At 33.0% G+C, this 17,603-nt stretch overlaps 1 protein-coding gene across 6 annotated transcripts in view; it reads left to right on the forward strand.

The window, feature by feature from the left end:
- GRM5 (glutamate metabotropic receptor 5) overlaps positions 1 to 17,603 on the forward strand; it is a 402,927-nt gene that overhangs the window by 15,686 nt on the left and 369,638 nt on the right. For all 6 annotated transcript variants that reach the window (XM_016153165.2, XM_036221804.1, XM_036221802.1 and 3 more), the window contains one exon: positions 832 to 1,693. In XM_016153165.2, coding sequence (XP_016008651.2) covers positions 1,033 to 1,693 — 661 coding nt within the window. In that variant the 5' untranslated portion in view covers positions 832 to 1,032. The remainder of the gene's footprint in view (positions 1 to 831; positions 1,694 to 17,603) is intronic.

The following is a 17,603-nucleotide window of genomic DNA, read 5'->3' on the forward strand; positions in this document are numbered from 1 at the left end:
TTCTCAGATGAGGAAATTCTGGTACTGAGAGGTTAAACAATTTCCTAATATTTCTTAATAGCAGAACTGGAATTTGAACCTGAATATTTTTTTCTACACAAAATGGTTCCTGGGTCACTATTCTTGCTGCCTATTTGGGTGACATTTTACTCTGTAATATCCCAACCCTTTTCTTCTCTCCTATAGTTCATTTAACTGGTAAGAGCCATGTGGTCACACTTGTCTTTCTTCTATCTTATATGGAAACTAGACACAACTCTTATTTATCAGGCAAATTATTAACTAGCTTTACATGATATTTGAAGAAGGGGGTATGTAGACTCTTTTTTAAAGTAACTTTATTTTTGTAATTGAATAATTAATACATGCTCAATGATGAAAATTTGGAAGGAAATAAAAAGCATTTCTAAAAAATATACCACCTAGAGGTCACCGATGTTTAATATTTCGGGGTGCATGTTTCCTGAGATTTTCTGTTTATTGTGTAGTTTTGCTTTTAGGATGCTTTCCCACACCTCCACATGAGAGTATGGTTCAGCCTGCTGCACATAAGATTTGGTTTTTGTGTATCCCAGATGAACAAATGAAAAAAATATTAATCTAAGCAAAGTAGGATCATGAAGCTATGTCAGCTGCCTTGTCACATCAGTCACATCACAAAATCACAGAGGAGATAGACAAAGGGTAATCAGAAAGATTTTTTGAGTCTTTTTTTTTTTCAGGTTATATACATCATTAAAATCCTTTTTTCTCCACTAGCACCGACCATTAGAGCTTCCCAAATTAGTTGCTCTTATGTTATTAAATACCTATGCTGTTTTTTATTTCCAGGTTTTGAAGATCATGAACAAATGGATGCATCTAACTAAATGGTACCTGGGGACATGATGGTCCTTTAGAGAACACATCTAAATTACTGGCTAATTTCTTGGTTTGCCACTCAACACAAGACATTGTTTGATTCTGTCTGTCAGAACGCTCCTAATTTTTCCCAACCATGCTATCTTTATTAGCTTGAACTCCTTTCCTAAAATGGTCCTTCTGTTGATCCTGTCAGTCCTGCTTTTGAAAGAAGATGTCCGTGGGAGTGCACAGTCCAGCGAGAGGAGGGTGGTGGCTCACATGCCGGGTGACATCATTATTGGAGCTCTCTTTTCTGTCCACCACCAACCCACCGTGGACAAAGTTCATGAGAGGAAGTGTGGGGCAGTTCGTGAACAGTATGGCATTCAGAGAGTGGAGGCCATGCTGCACACCCTGGAAAGGATCAACTCAGATCCCACACTTTTGCCCAACATCACACTGGGCTGTGAGATAAGGGATTCCTGCTGGCATTCGGCTGTGGCCCTAGAACAGAGTATTGAGTTCATAAGGGACTCCCTCATTTCTTCGGAAGAAGAAGAAGGTTTGGTGCGCTGTGTGGATGGCTCTTCCTCTTCTTTTCGCTCCAAGAAGCCCATAGTAGGGGTCATTGGGCCTGGCTCCAGTTCTGTAGCCATTCAGGTCCAGAACTTACTCCAGCTTTTTAACATACCTCAGATTGCCTATTCAGCAACAAGCATGGATCTGAGCGACAAAACTCTGTTCAAGTATTTCATGAGGGTTGTGCCTTCAGATGCCCAGCAAGCACGGGCCATGGTGGACATAGTGAAGAGATATAACTGGACCTATGTGTCAGCTGTGCACACAGAAGGTATGTTTCCTTTACATCTACTGAGTATGTTTTATTATGTACTTGACACCTTCCAAGTTAATATTTCAGGTTTGGGGAGGCTAAGTATTCTGATTTGGGATCTTTCAAGTTGCTCTATTATAACATTAAGAAAAAAAGGGGCTGGATGGCATAAGTCTAGAGTGACATAGCTTTAAGCTAATATGAGTGTTTATGTAGCCATTATTCGGCAAAATGGATTTTTTTTTGGGGGGGGGATTATGTGTTATATTGCTTGTACTTCTGCTATAATGATGTTAGAGATTTTTAAGTTTTCTAGATCTTCATGGAACAACTCCCACTTTTAATGTTTTAAAGTTGATCCAACAGTCTTTTACTTCTGATAGTTAAAGAGAGGTACATATAAATATAAGGAGTGAAGTTAGTAGTTCTGGCCCAGGTACCCTGAAATAGAAAATTAGCAAACAAGTTTGTCATATAACTCAATTATTTTTCAGTAGAGTATATAGTTAAATCCAAAGTGGAGATACATATAAATTAATTTTATTCTTGTAAAGAAAGTATAAGTTTTAATAATTCAACATTAGTTTGCTTTGAAATGTATTGCTTTTTTATGCTCAAAAAAAGTGAGAAAGGAATATATGATTGAAGTTTTATAACAGTTAATAATATTAGCCCTTTTTATTGTTCATTGTGCTTTGTAAATGCTTTTGTACACACTATTCCTTAGTTCCCTACCAAGGCTGTTTGGGATAGGTTTGGTTTGACCTACAGAATTTAAGGAACCCAAATGATAAGACTCACTCATTATACAACATTCTTTCTAGTACAACATACTGCATATACTATGCACTGTGGAATACCAGAAAAGGTTCAAAATACTTTTTATAGCTCATTGAATTATTGTGAGATTAGTCAAACTTTAAAAACCTGCAATAACATTACCAATGATCTCCAAGCAACCTAATCCTGTACAATTTGGAGTCGAGTTACTGGGAATTAATGAAATGTCCAGGGTAAGCCTACTTCAGAGATTGGAAGCCAGTTATGAATTAAGTATAATGAACTTTTCATTACTGAGAATCATAATATGAATTTTACTGTATGGCCACTCTTATAATACTCAGAGCTTCACAAACATAAAATGGAATTCTATATTGGGTTGAGATTTCTATGCCTTTGGAAATTGTCATATATAAGTTTATAGTTTACTTACAGAGATGTTGATATATAAAGATTTCGAGTGATAGATAGATGATTAGAGCAGGAGACCTTTCAATTTTTTTTTAAATTCTTAGATTTTTCTTATAAAACCATTATTTAATTTGATTCTCACAAGCAGTTATAAAGATAATCCAGATATTGTATTCCCATTTTTAAAATACAAGTGTTTTAAGAGTTTGAATAATTCATCCAATAAATATCTAATAGCAATTTCAGAGTGAGGAGTAGGGTTCATAGCTACTAACTTCTAGTTTAGTGTCCAAATATATTTCAGCCAAATCCAATGAATCTACACCTTTAGAAGACATTTATGCACTACATATTAACTAAGCACAAACAGATGAAAGACCCTCGAGTAGTCCAGTGAAGGACAGCCATATATTGTAGACATCACTACCCTCAATGGGCATGCAATCTGGCAAAGGAGATGAAGCATACATGAATACTTACATAACCATAATTCAAGATGACACAGAGTTACAAATATATCTCTAAAGTAAGTTGAATGAAAAACAAATCACATCCTGCTCTGTGGTGATGAGGGCCATGGTGAAAATCTTAGAGAAGGAAACAAGCCAACAGTTGAAGTTTAACAAAAAGAATAATGACAATAGATGAAAATTTAGAATGGATGGATTTCTAATAAAGGGCATCAGAACATATGAGAGGTGACAAAGTAAAAATATATGTTTACAAAAAAAAAAAACAAGAATAAAGAATTGTGTTGGTTTGTCTCAAAAAATCATAACTTTTATTAGGAACTTCTCCCTAGCTTCAGAAGCATGGGGTTTGGTCACTATGCGGGAGAGGCTAACCAAGATTGCATTCAAAGTGAAACTCATCATCATGACCATTGGCTCTTACTAATTTAAATCTTTTTCTTAAACCAAAATGTACACCAATATTAATCCAATAACATAAATCGTGACATATTCATATAATATATTATTTCATTGGTATCAAAATTAATGAGGCATTCTATAGGTAATGAGATCATAATGATCTCCAAGATGATTTTAAGTGAAAGAAAGCAAGGTGAAGTTCTGTGTATATGGTATGTGATTTGTAAAAAAATGGAGTTTATAAAAACCATTTGATTAGATATCCACAGAATTGTTCTCAGAGAAGAACAAAGCTGACAACAGTTGCTCCTTCTGAAGAGGAAATCTAAGTAGTTAGGAGACGGAGTGGAATGAAAGAGACTTACTTGTGTAACTTTTACATGTAAATATTTGAAGCTGTGTATTATAAGCATGAACTACATATTGCAAACATAACAATTAAAAGAAAACATTTTATTTGTGAGCAAAAACTAAGCCAAAATATTCTATTGCCAAATTTAGGCAAATTTAATTATTTTGCCAAAAAAATAGATAAATAAAAATTTCGTTGCCAAATTCTGGCAAAATGTTTAGAGGATACCACCAGGATTCATGAGAGAACAAATTTTGAATATGAACATTCAAAAATTCAAAGAAACACTCTTCAGCTTATTGTTTTATATGGTTTAGTCAAGAACTATTTATATTGCTTTGATCACAAGCAAGAATATGGATAATGTGGTTATGTGGTGTATCAGTATAGGAACAGTGGGATAGAAAGTTCCACAAGGTGAAACACCTCCAGGATCGGAAAAGTCATTGAGTGTTACAAGATACAGCTTTGTTGGGTTCTGTGGGAGCTCCCTGAGGTGATGGCTGACTTTCTGTTGCCTGGCCTTTAAGGAAGCCCCTCCGGGATTTTCGATGAAATGACAATGCCAATTCTTACTTCAGCTCTTTTCTGATTGGATTGGGGTAATTCTCTTTAGCCCTTGATCACTCAGCTCCTGTATCCTAAATTTACTTACATGTCCTTATAATCATCATCCTTTGCTCAGTTGTTATTCCTTTCTTGAAGAGTATGGACATTTCCAAGTGTTTTCACATGAGGCATTGAGGTCTCTGAAAAGATGTCTCGTTTTCAAAACAAAAATAAAAAAAAACAAAAACACCCCTGAAAACCTTTATCCATCAAATTGCCCACTTATTTTATACTTAAACATGGCAGTACTATGTCACTCAGTCCTTTTGGCAGCTATCACAAAATGTTCTTTTGAGTACTTACTTGCATGCTATCACAGAATTCTAGAGGAGAGCACAAAGAGACTTGGGTTTCAGTTTCAAGGTTAATCTCTTACACTTGCCATTTTCTTGATTTAAGGTTATTTTTTTAGGCTATAGAACTGCGTATTTACTGTGACTTACTGTATTATGCAAAAATTGTGCCTAGGTGTTCCAGACAAGAAGATTCATAGTATGAAAACAAAAAAAGAAAAAAGATTTATTTTTTTTAAAGGTAGACCACACTAGCTCTTCAGCTACATAGAAGAAACATACAATGACCTCTAAATTCTTTTACTCCTTTTAAAGGAGTCCATCAGTTGCCACTCTCTGTGCTCTAAGAAAATTTAAGGGATACTTTGCTTCAGTACTTTTGTAAACCTTGCTCCATGTGCTCATTATGGGACAGGATCAAGGATCCTCACCTATTTAGGAGTGTGGCAGAGAAGTTTGCTTTGGCTTTGATGACTTCCATTAATAATCCACTTTGTTTTGTAACTTGATAGTTCCCTTCCACTCTCATGCAGCAATAGCCTATGACTGCTTTGGTCAATAGAATTTGGTGTGAATGAGGACTCTCCTCCTAGTCTGTCTGTCTTGGAACTCTGTCATCACCACGTGAAGGATAAGAGCACCCAGATTTTCCAAATGAGGCCATCTTAGACCATTTGTCCTCTACTGTGTCAGCGTACCCAATGTGTATCAACACAGCTGCCTTCCTGACCCAGTTATTTGCAGTCACATAATAAAGCCCAGATGAAATCATAAACATTGCCCAATTTACTAACTGTAAATTTATGAGTAATAATAAATACCTTTAAGACGGAGTCCAGTATAAGCATGTTCATCCCAATGACTTTAAACTCTGACCACCCTGCCCTTCAATGGGATACTTCTGTAAAGCTTAAACCTCAGAATTAAAACAAAATAAATATATTAATGTGTAGCGATATCCTTGTGACTTAAGTGTAAAATGAAATGGAATAAATGCTGTGGGCAAGAAGGAAAATTTTAAATGCTTCACTTTTACTTCTGTAGCTAGAGATTTGATAATTCCCTTGAAGTCTAAATGCTTTAAATAGTTATACAATCGCATGTCATTATTTCATGCTTCTCCTTGATCTAGCTTAATTTTATTGAGAAAAGTAATTACAGATTACATTTTATACATAAAACCAAGTATATTGTACTTTGTGGATGACTCAACAGGATTTTCACACTTCACAATTTTTGCTGACTTTAGTTGAAACATCACTGTACATCCCCAGGGCCTATCACAGTGCCTTGCACATAATAGGTGCTCAAAGACTATTTGCTGACTGGATGAATTTGTATTCAAATAGTACCTATCTCACTATTTATGAATATATAGCATGTAGATAAATAGCAGGCACTTGTAAGTTTTCACAGTTTTGCTTCTTTATAAAAATGAGGTGCCAAAACGCCTCCCTTGATTAATTGTAAAATGCGATTCACACCCCACTCCTTTTTCTGTTTGCACTGGTTTTTAAATTTATTATTTCCACCTGATGATAATGGAATGCTAATTTGTTCTAGTCAAAAAACATGTCAGTGATGCTCTGGGAGAAAAAAATGTGCCGATAGGTTGTACTGATAATGTGATATCATTAAAGCATTGTCTTTAGGGAAACCTACACAATGTAATGTTATAACACTTTTAGGTCATGATATGGTTTTTCATCAATTATTTCAAAATGTGACAATCAAAGGTTTAAAAACCTTCAATGTAATTCATAGTCTATGTGGTTAGTTTAACTTGTAAAAAGTGGAAACCCACTTTTACAAGCACACATTTTCTATTAATTGTGATTATATCGAAATAACAATTTAGTTTGGAAAGATGAGAAACATCATAATGGGCCCTACTGAGTATTTTAAAAGGGGTTTTCTTGTATTTCTCAAGAGCTTAAGTAGTGTTGAGAGTTGTGATGAATTTTGAGATGATAGTAATGATAATTTACACACACAAACTCCTGTTAGATTTGTAGACTGTTAACACAGAGGGTCTTGGGAGAGCATTTAATCTAATCCTTTTATCTTACAGTAAAGAAAACAGAGAAAGTAAGGACAAGTAATTTGGCTTTACTTTTATATAATATACACACAGGTGGGTCTTAGAATTCAAGATTCCTGTCCAAAATTTTGTTTCCACATCATTGTTGAAGATGATTACTCAAGTCCTTTTTTAATTTTTTTTTACCATTGTATTATCTCTCCATTTCATTGCTTTATTCCTTTACTCTTCATCTCAATGATGCCAATCTACTGAAAATTTTAATGCCTACTTTAAACAATAGCAGGGACCACAAATTAGTTTATTTCTCAAAGCAAATTTGTGAAATAGCATGGTCCCTTTGTCGTTTATCTGTAAATTTGATGAAGTGCTTCTTTGCCTGGGTCAAAATAAAGGTTTTGAAAATTTTGAAAAAAAGAGAAAAAAATTTTCTTTGCTTCATAAAAATTCTGACAACATTATATCCCATAAGTCTTTGTAATTATGGATTAATTCTATAATTATATTGGTTACCACTGACACAACAATACATAAAAATCAGAAGATACAAAGATTTTGGAGTGGATTCTTTATTAAATTAGATCATAGATCTATAATTTGAAAGATACAATGGCAACTCTAATAGTAAAGAAGCAATTTTTTATTTTCATATATCGCTGTCAGAAACAGGTGGTCCTGTGAAGTGTGTTGAGTGGTGCTACCTCTTATCTTCTCTTCCAGATAGAATAGCCTACGGACTCTTAGCTGACAGCCCCTTAAGGGAGTTATTATCGCCTCTCTTAGGGGTTAAAGAACATGGAATCTATTGACATATCTAGCTGTGGCCAGGGCAAAATTTTCCAATCTTCCCTGTTTTCAGTTTTTGTTTGTTTGTTTAATACAAGTTCTGTCTTGAACTCTGACTCACCTTGAAAAGACTTGAGTCTGAGATAACATTCCCATTTCTACTTTTTTGGGCACTATTGCTATCCATTCACTGCTAAAATGCCAGAATTTCTCTCAAAATACTACATATCCAGGATAACTATGTTAAAAGGAACTTTGATTTCAAAGAATGTCAATCTACTGCTCTTCCAGTGCATATACAAATAAATACCTGGAGTGATGTGCAGGTGTGGATACTATAGTTCCAAGTGCTTCATTCAATATGAAGATACCTTCTGAGTGAGCATGTCTATTAAATGTTCAATACTTATCCATTCTACAGTTGGGACCTCCACAAGTTGTGAGTTTTTCCTTGGTCTCTCTTATTCCAGATCTTACAGAGATAGCATTATTGTCTAAGTTTTAAAGTTTACATATTCAGAAAGTCCATTCATTCTATTTACTAAAGAGCTGATCTTGTGACTTAGTGTCTCAATCACCATAAAATTATTAGCTTCTAGGTTTATAAATTTTAGTAATAACAGATGTTGCATCTGATTGAGGAAAGCTGGGGAATTGGAGGGCATGGTTTGAGGTATTTATGTTTTAATGCAAAACAATTCCTACATAGCAAGCTCTACCCAATACACGTGAAGCAAGCACATAAGAAAAAACAAGGAACAAGATCCACAAAATTCTAGAGAAAAGATCTTTTCCTTTCCTTTCTTCTCTCTCTTTTTTATTTGCCATATTTTTCTCAACCCTTCTTTAGTTACTGAAAATTTTTATATTTTGTAGGTTGTTCAGTAAGTCTAGTCAAGAGTAATAGCCTTACCACTATCCATTAATTTGAAAGTATAGATAAGATGAAAATTACATTAATAATATCTTGGAGGTAGAAACAAATACAATGAAAAGAACTAGTTTTACTCCAAGAAAAATCACTGATATCAGAGCTAGAAGTTTTTGTTATGTGATTCTAAGAAAGTCACTTCAACTTATTTGTCAGATGAAATGGGCTAGAAATGATGTTCTTGGAGATCCCTTCCAAACCTTCTGTCATTTGCTCTTCTCATGCTTCCACAGACCACACGCCAGCTGGATTAAATTTTGGGCATCTCATTTGAAATGAATGCCACCAAGTATGGTCTATTAAAAAAAAAAGTGGCCAAAATAGTTTTGAAACTTAAAACCATGTCTTCAAAGAATAAAACTTGCAGAAAGAAGACAAGAAGACATGGCAGGGACCTGACTCCTACTTTTAGGCATTTGAAAAATTCGGGTGGAGAAGAGCTGATTCACTTTATATGGACAGGAGCATTACAAAGAGAGCTCATTACTGAAATACCAGAGTAACAAATTACAGTTCATTTTTTTTAAAAAAATATTTTTGTTTATTAACAGAACCATTCAATGAAGGAATTGCCTCTCTTGGGAGATAGTCATTTCTTTTTAACTCCCGTGTACAACTCTGGAATGCACAACCACTTGGAGGGGCTGTGGAAAAATGAACTTAAATCCTTAGTTGGGGGAGGAAGAGAGTTGTATTACTTGTCCTCTTTGATAACTTCCATTATTGACAATTAAATAGAATTTAATTATGATTCTATTATTCCATGAGTTAAAATATGGTCAGCTGTACTATAAAAATTTATTAATTTGTTAGTTAATTAACTTATTCCAGAATACAGTCTGTTAATGTAACTATTTTATAGGCTAGAGAGTAGGTTTGAAAAGAGAAAGTTTTCCCCCCATAATACGGCAGCTAGTTAGGGGCAGAGCAAGGATTTGGACCCAAGACCAATTCTTTTAATTAAGTCCAAACTTACTCCCTTTATATTGGGATAGTTGTGGCTTCAAGGAAAAGTTGAATGTGTAGCTATTGATTCATTTCCCCTCCCTAGGAAACAAGAAAACACTATATGTTTTCCCACTGAGAAAATCTTTTGAGCATATTTCATGTGTCTTTTTATCTGGCTTTGAAAGCACATTTCCTTGTTCCCATAGAAGGAATTAATTACAGTAAAAAGAAAATAAATTAAAGAGGAGCATGTGGCAACAAGTTGACCTCACAGAAGACCTTTTGTGAGTCTGATGATAAGTACAGACTGTACCTGGTTGTTTCTATTTACATCTCCATTGTAGACTCCACTCTCCATCCTTCAGATGCCAATTATGGGAGGAAGCAGTATGGTACACATTTCTTTAAGAGCAGGAGGACATATTGTTAAATGTTGCAGCCTTATGTATGAAAGGCTTCTTTGGAATTTATCAGGACTGGGAGTTATGAAATCTCATTTTGGCACATTTGCAAATACTCCAGAAAGACTTCTCAATTTAACCAAATGTTGAGGAGACTTTTTGGCAAGAGGTATGATAGTCAGATGTGTTCATTTTAAGGGAATTTGAAACAAGAGATTATGCCCCAGTGATGCATTGATTTTATGCATCAGTTTTCTCACACACACGCGTGCGCACACACACATACACACGTGCACATTTTCAGAAGAATGAGATTGTCTAGTCAGTGTTTTTTCAAAAAGTGCATCATGACCTTTTATTTCTAAAACCAATTTAGTGGGCTGAGACCAGCAGTTAATATAGAGTAAAATAGGATAGAGTAGAATATAAATATCAGAGTGTCTTACAGTAAGAGTAGATATTATTTTGTAAATTTTTATTTTAGTTGCACATAGCCAGCCATATGTGTACTGCAGGTTACCATTTAAAAGCAAAATAGCTTAAAATCAACTTACTCTACTTTTCTATCTCTTTTTTTTTTTTTTGCCAGAGAAATACAATACACATGCACAAGTTTATTCTTCTATGATAATGTCATTTGGTTTCTGTCTCTTGAATGTGTGAGGTTTTAAGTCTTATTATTAAAAACAAGAAACAATTCCAAAGCACTGATGGTGGGAAATGGTAGAGACTTTGAACAAAATGTAAATAATGAATATATTGTTGATAAATGGTATAAGCATCAATATGGGACATGGCAGGGACCCTAGACCAGGATGTTGGAGGCAAGTTTCCAGTTCTAGTTTTTATCAGAGATCAAGATAACTTGGGGACATTTTATTTTTTAATATCTCAATATAGAACATTATAAAATAAATGTCAAAGTATATTAGTTATAATTTTTGCATTCAAAGTTTATATACAAAAAAAATTAACGTGTTTAACTCCCTCCAACACAAATACACACAAACACATACACACAATACAATGTGATGTTTTTATACTGTTCATAAGAATTTCTTGGTTATATAAAACAAACCTAGTGCATTACATTGTAATGTGGTGTGTAATAAGGCACAAGTTTAAACACATTGAGTAATGGTCTTCCTTCAGTTTTTTTCTGAGTTTCCCAATAATTATATGCACATTCTCATTTGATATATAGTCAAGTCTAAATTTGAGATCTTTTGAGAATGTGAAGATTAGGCCAAATACCATTCTTTGGTAAGATAAAGTGTGTTCAGATAAAGCAAGCGCTCTGGTGTAAAAGTAGTTCCATCAGTAAATAGAAATGGGTAAGCTACAGTGGAGTTGTGACTTGAAAGTCACAAAGCTTGTTCAAAGGCATCTCAAAAATCTAAGTTTGGTGAATGTTTGGAATCATTCTATTTAAGCAGTAGCATGGACAAGGTAGGTTTGAGTGCAAATCCTGGTTAATTTTCTTGTTAGTGAAAGGATTTTGGACCAGTCACTTTATTTAGTTCCTTTATTATCAAATTGAGAGAATAATATCTCTCCCATAAGACTGTTGTAAGATGTAAATATAAAACAGTTAGCATCACATTTGGCATACAGCAAGTGCTCAATAAAGACCTAAATTAGCCTGCTAAGAACTTCCCTTGCCTTATCTAGGATATAAGGAAAAAAAGATATAATGTTTCACTCTATTTTTGCTTAGTTAAAATTTATTATTGAATGAGGTAGAAAATTAGGAATGTGATCAATAAATGTAGTGAGTTTTAGATTCTTTCCAATTTTCCTTTTGGAAGTTAGGTTTGCAATCATGTAACATAACATAGGGTGCTTAGTGTAAAGTCCCAGTACTGGACTGTTTATGTGGTTATCTTCGAGCGTGTGTGTGTGTGTGTGTGTGTGTGTGTAGGACTTCTGAATTTTCTTTCACTTTCATAACAAGCATCTTTTGTAGTGAAAAAAAGGCACAATGGATAAATAACTTTATAAATTTCAAATTCAACATGCTAACCTTCACTAGTCAGTGACTGCAACTTGTTAATAATGCTAAGTTATAGCATATTTAGGCATGCCATAGGCCTGAGTATAAAACAAAAGGAAATAATGTGGACATTAGGAAATAAAACAGATTATATATAATAGCTAGATTGGTTTGAAAACTAAGTGACGCTTTCTTACAAATTGTTAAAGATAAAATAATAACAGTGACACTATAACTATTTTTATCAAGTATTGTGTCATCAGAAATTATCAAAATTTTTTATGAGTTATGAAGTGATATCAAGATATAAATTTTGGTGCTATTAATAGTATATTATTATTATCTGAAAGTCAGGTCTACCCATAGCTAAAATAAAAAGTAGAAATAATATAGAGTAAAAAGGATGTTTGTGTTCCTCTTCTTAAGGACTCTAAAAACAGAACGATTTATATCTTTAACAATTTCTTCACGCCTCCTTGTCATATATATATATATATATATATATATATATATATATATTTGATTTTTTAACTTCTTTTCAAAGTCTGATGTTTGCTTTTCACCAGATTTGGGCTAGGATTTTAAAGCCTTGAGTCTTCCTCATGAGAGTAGAGAGCCATTTATTCTTTAAAAAGAATGTGTTATTGCATTGCCATATGATGGATTTTTGTCCTTTATATAAGCTTAAGAAATAGAAAAGTTAAGTAAGACATAGTTAAGTGTCATGTTAATTTAATTTCAATTTCATGGAATTGAAAAAAAAACTGATAATTAATATGTTTTATTGAAGCAAATAGAGAAAACGGGAAAAATATATTAAGATATGAAAAAATTTAACACTCCATCTGGCTATTTTATTTGTAATCAAGCTTAATTTGATTGTTTTCAATTCCCAAATTAATACACTCATTTTTATTGCACAAGCATAATTAGTTCTCATTTTTTGTTTAGAGAATTAAAAATATATAAACCATTAATTTCCATTAGACTTAATGTTGAAGCCTAGGTTTTATTAAATAATTATGCTAAAGAAAGCTGGCAATCTTAATTATATGGATTTGTACTTATATGCAATTTATAACAGTAAACCCTCATATAACTAATAAAATGCAAAAAAATTCAAATTATTTGGGAGTTTGGTGGTACTTTAATTTGCCAAGTTGTATAAAGTTATAAAAACTTTAAAAACTGGTAGCAACATTTTTGATGATTTGAGAGAATTTTTTGCACAAAATAAATAATAAATTTTGACGAAGCTCAACGTATTTCAATAGAAGTTTATAAAAGCAGAGCTTGAGGTCCATGTGATGTTACAGCAAATGAATTAATTTATTCATTAATTTGAAAATATTTATTGGGAATATGTTATTTACTAGCCTCTATGAAACACATTATGAAAAAAGTGAGATGGAAGCACTTGCCAGCACATGACTTTTTGCAGAGATACGGTCTCATATTAATATAAAGTTTAGCCTCATAGAAAGAATATGGTTATGTGTAAGCAGAAACTCATAAATAACACCAGCATGGCAAGGGATGAGTATATTAAGTAACTTACTTGAAAAAAAGAAGTCTTTATTAAATATAGTTTGGAAAATTATGGAGAGTTTAAAGGTTTTTTTTTTAATAATAAAACATTATAGGGATGAATGTCTTTGTTGAAAGTAAAAATGAAAAAAGTAAAAAAGAAATGTATCGTCAGTTTGTTTAGCACAATGTGATTCTGTACTTGCCTAGTGCTTAGTATTCTGGGATTGAAGAGAGCCATGTAGAGCACCTCAGGTGACCTAGTTATGCTTTTGTTTTATGCTATTCAATGTCCCCTGACCCTGTATGAAGTTAATAAGTATCATTCTATCCAGGACAGAAAGTCTGAGTTAGTTGCCATTTATATATATATATTTTTTAATGAGAAAGTAAGGTTAATCTCTCCCTCACTAATAGATATAGCAGACTACCTCAAACAATAAACTATAAAATGCATAATCACTAGTAATTAAGACATCATCTGGCTTGTTTAACAAAACTGAGATCACTTCTTTTTATGAATGTTAGAACTCTGATAATTATCTAATTATTTATTATTATTATTATTTATTATTTATTATTTATGCCTACAGCATCTGATCTTTCTAGGTGGTCTCCCATCTAAGTACTAACCAGACCCAACCCTACTTAGCTTCCAAGATCAGACATTAGGCTTGCTCTGGGTTCAGGGTGGCATGGCTCTAGACCATGGACCATGGCTCCACTGGGGTGCGAACCCAGGACCTTCTGTGTGTAAAGCAGACGTGTTAACTGGTACACTATGGAACCACGTCCAATTATTTAATTATTTATGTGAAACTCTAGGAAAATTTAAATACTTTTTATTCCTTCTAATCATACTATATTTTCCCTGGTACAAATTTAACCCTGATTGAAATTATTCATAATTTCAAAATTATTTCTGATTTTGATGTTTCTTGATATCTGCCTTTCTTGAAAATCTCAACCTTTTCCCTCTTCCCTGAGTCTTTTCTGAGTTTTAAACCTTCTATTTCAAGTTCTTTTGAGTAATCAGTAGAATTAATGGTTGTTCTGAATTGGTTTCACTTATTTGAAAAGTACCTTCCTTAAAGGAGCCTATGCTATATTGTAACTATGGAGAATAGTAATTTGGGTTTGTTTGGCAGGAAATTTCTCTCTTAGCCTCAAAACCTATTACTTACCTTTGCTCTTATCTTCACTCGATCATTAGATGGCAAATTATGGCATGTGATTATAAGGGTTAAAGAGGCTGAGGAGAGTATAACACTTGTGCTATCAATAGGAAGAAAGAATATCATTTAGAAACATGAAGAAAAATAAGCTCTTAAGTTTTTAATATATAGCATATTAAAGTGGCCATGAATGAACTTTCAGAAATTGTACATAATTTCTAAGCAAAGACAACTGAAATAAATCTTTACCATTTCTGAAAAAGAGCAGAAATTCATGCTGAAATGATCGAACTTGAATATGGAAAATTTTACTTCTGATTTGGTTAGAGCATCAAAGAATTTGGTTTTGAGGTCAGAGGAAAGAGCATTTATTTTGGAATTACTCTGGAGACCATATTTGGTTTCCCACTTTGGGACGACCTTGGGCTGTTCACTTAACCTTTCTGAATACACAGATCCTCATTAGCGAGATGACAGATGGCTGCATCTGCACTCTGTACTAATGTTTTGTTATGATGGTCAATTGAATAATCAGTTAATGCACTTTATAAATCTAAAGTTGCTTGATATATTAATTAATTAAATATTACATGAACACTCACTGTGTGCCAAGAGCTATATGCTTGGACTAGGTTTTTACAAAATACTGACTATAGTACTATGAAAATTAAATGCTAAGCAAAGATTTTTCATTAGTGATGTTTCCATCACAGTAAAAACTGTGATTTTGATTGCCAGATGTGATTAAGGGGAAAAGTTGAACTCCTTTTCCAATATCATGTTCGTGTCCCATCAGTAATTAACAAATATTGATGAAATGTCGGATCTGGAAGTGACCTGACAGTTACAGCAGTGGGAACACTGAGTAATTGTTAAAGAGCTCAGACATTAAATTTAGATGGACCTAGATTCAAATCCCAGCCCTATCACTACTGGCTGTAGATATGAGGCGAGTTTTCCACACCTCAATTATATCATTTCAGAATAGGCATGATTATCACTATTGTTGGCTCAAATGGTAGTAGTGATCATATATTTATTATAATACCTAACACACAATAATAGTTCAAAAAATCTCAGCTACTATTATTTTGTGTTTGTTTTTTGTTTTCACCCTAATTTTTTATTGTTAGGAAAGAGAAACTCAGGCCTAGGAAATTTAAGCAACTTATCTAAGGTCACAGAATTCCTTATGTCAGGACAATAATTGGAAAATAAGCTCACTGTTCAGAGAATTTTTATTTTAAGAACACACTTTTATACACAGTTATATTTTAATTATAACTGAAATATTTATTTACTGCTTTTATCATTGAATTGGAGGGCTTGGATTCTGTGGTTAAATAGACTAGAATTTGAACAAATTATTTAACCTTTATAAATTTCAGTTTTTTCTATCAATTGTAAATGATTAATGATGCTGCTGCTGCTGCTGATGATGATAGAAACAGTTATAGGGCATTTACCAGGTCTCCAGGCACTTTTCTGAATACTTTTACATATATCGATGCATTTAATACTCAGATTAATCCTATTAAGTAGTAGTATTATTTCAGTTTTATAGATGAGGAAACTGTCATAGAAAATAGGAATAATGATATACCTATGTTTAATATTTGTTGTGAAAATCAGGTGAGCATTAAAAACTAGGTAAAGTACTTATTTATGATGTGCAGTTAAATTAGGGAGTTGATAAATATCCATTAATACTAATTTGGTTTTTATAATTAACTCTTTTTTGGCCTAGTCACTGATTCAAATTTAATTTCTTGGGTTACATTTGCATTTTGAATTTTTCTCCTTCCATCACTGTGATTTCTAAAAATAACTTGTTATATTTATTAAGTGAAAATAAGGAGAGCACAAGTTATATATTTAAAAACATATATATAATCTCCAAATATGAAAGTAATACATAGATATTATTTGGCATTTGCAAAAGAAAAAAGTGAGAAAAAATTTTTAAAAATCATTAATATTCCAACAAAAATAAAACAATATTTTGATATCTTTTATTTTTGTTATAAATTCTATAATGTAAATATACTTATCTAACTATATGCTTTTGTAAGAAGGAAAACTTTGCATTTCTCCCTGCCTATGGATAACCAAATCCAAGTTGCTTTCAAAATCAAGTTTTAGTACTATAAAATAGAATTTTGAAGGTTTAAATACATAGTGACCATGCATCAAGTGTGAGGTTGTTATTAAATCTTTATTAGACCTAATCATTAGTGTATGTCAATTTAAAATTTTTCTTTGTAAGTTCTCTTTAAAAAACAGTTTTATTGAGGTGTAATGATATACAAAAATCAGCACATATTTTATGTATGCAATTTGATGAGTTTGGACATATGTGTACACCTGTGAGACCATCTTTAAACTTGATCTACATTGAATCACCTTTTCTCTGCTAGGCATATTATATCCATTTTGAAGCCATGTTGAGTCTTACTTCCTCCATGAGCAACTTAAAGTACTATTTTCCTCTATTTCCCTCTCCCCCCAAACCTCATAGTGTTTGTCCACATCATTGGAATATTTTACTTGCAATTTTGTTTTTATGTCCTATGACCTTGGTGAAATATAGTCCAGCAGAGGAGCACAGGATTTGGAGTCAGGTAATCTGGATCTAAAATTCTCAATTTTATACTAACTTGGGAACATTGCATAACCCATCTTCAAGACTTAGTTTTTATATTTTAAAATAGTTGTTCTTTAAGTACAAGATCACTGGTGGTGGTGTTATCTCATTACTATAGCTGATAATGAGTACTTACTATGTTTCAGGAACTGTGTTCCTATTTTA

The sequence above is a fragment of the Rousettus aegyptiacus genome, unplaced genomic scaffold (assembly GCF_014176215.1).
Source record: "Rousettus aegyptiacus isolate mRouAeg1 unplaced genomic scaffold, mRouAeg1.p scaffold_m13_p_5, whole genome shotgun sequence".
NCBI lineage: Eukaryota > Metazoa > Chordata > Mammalia > Chiroptera > Pteropodidae > Rousettus > Rousettus aegyptiacus.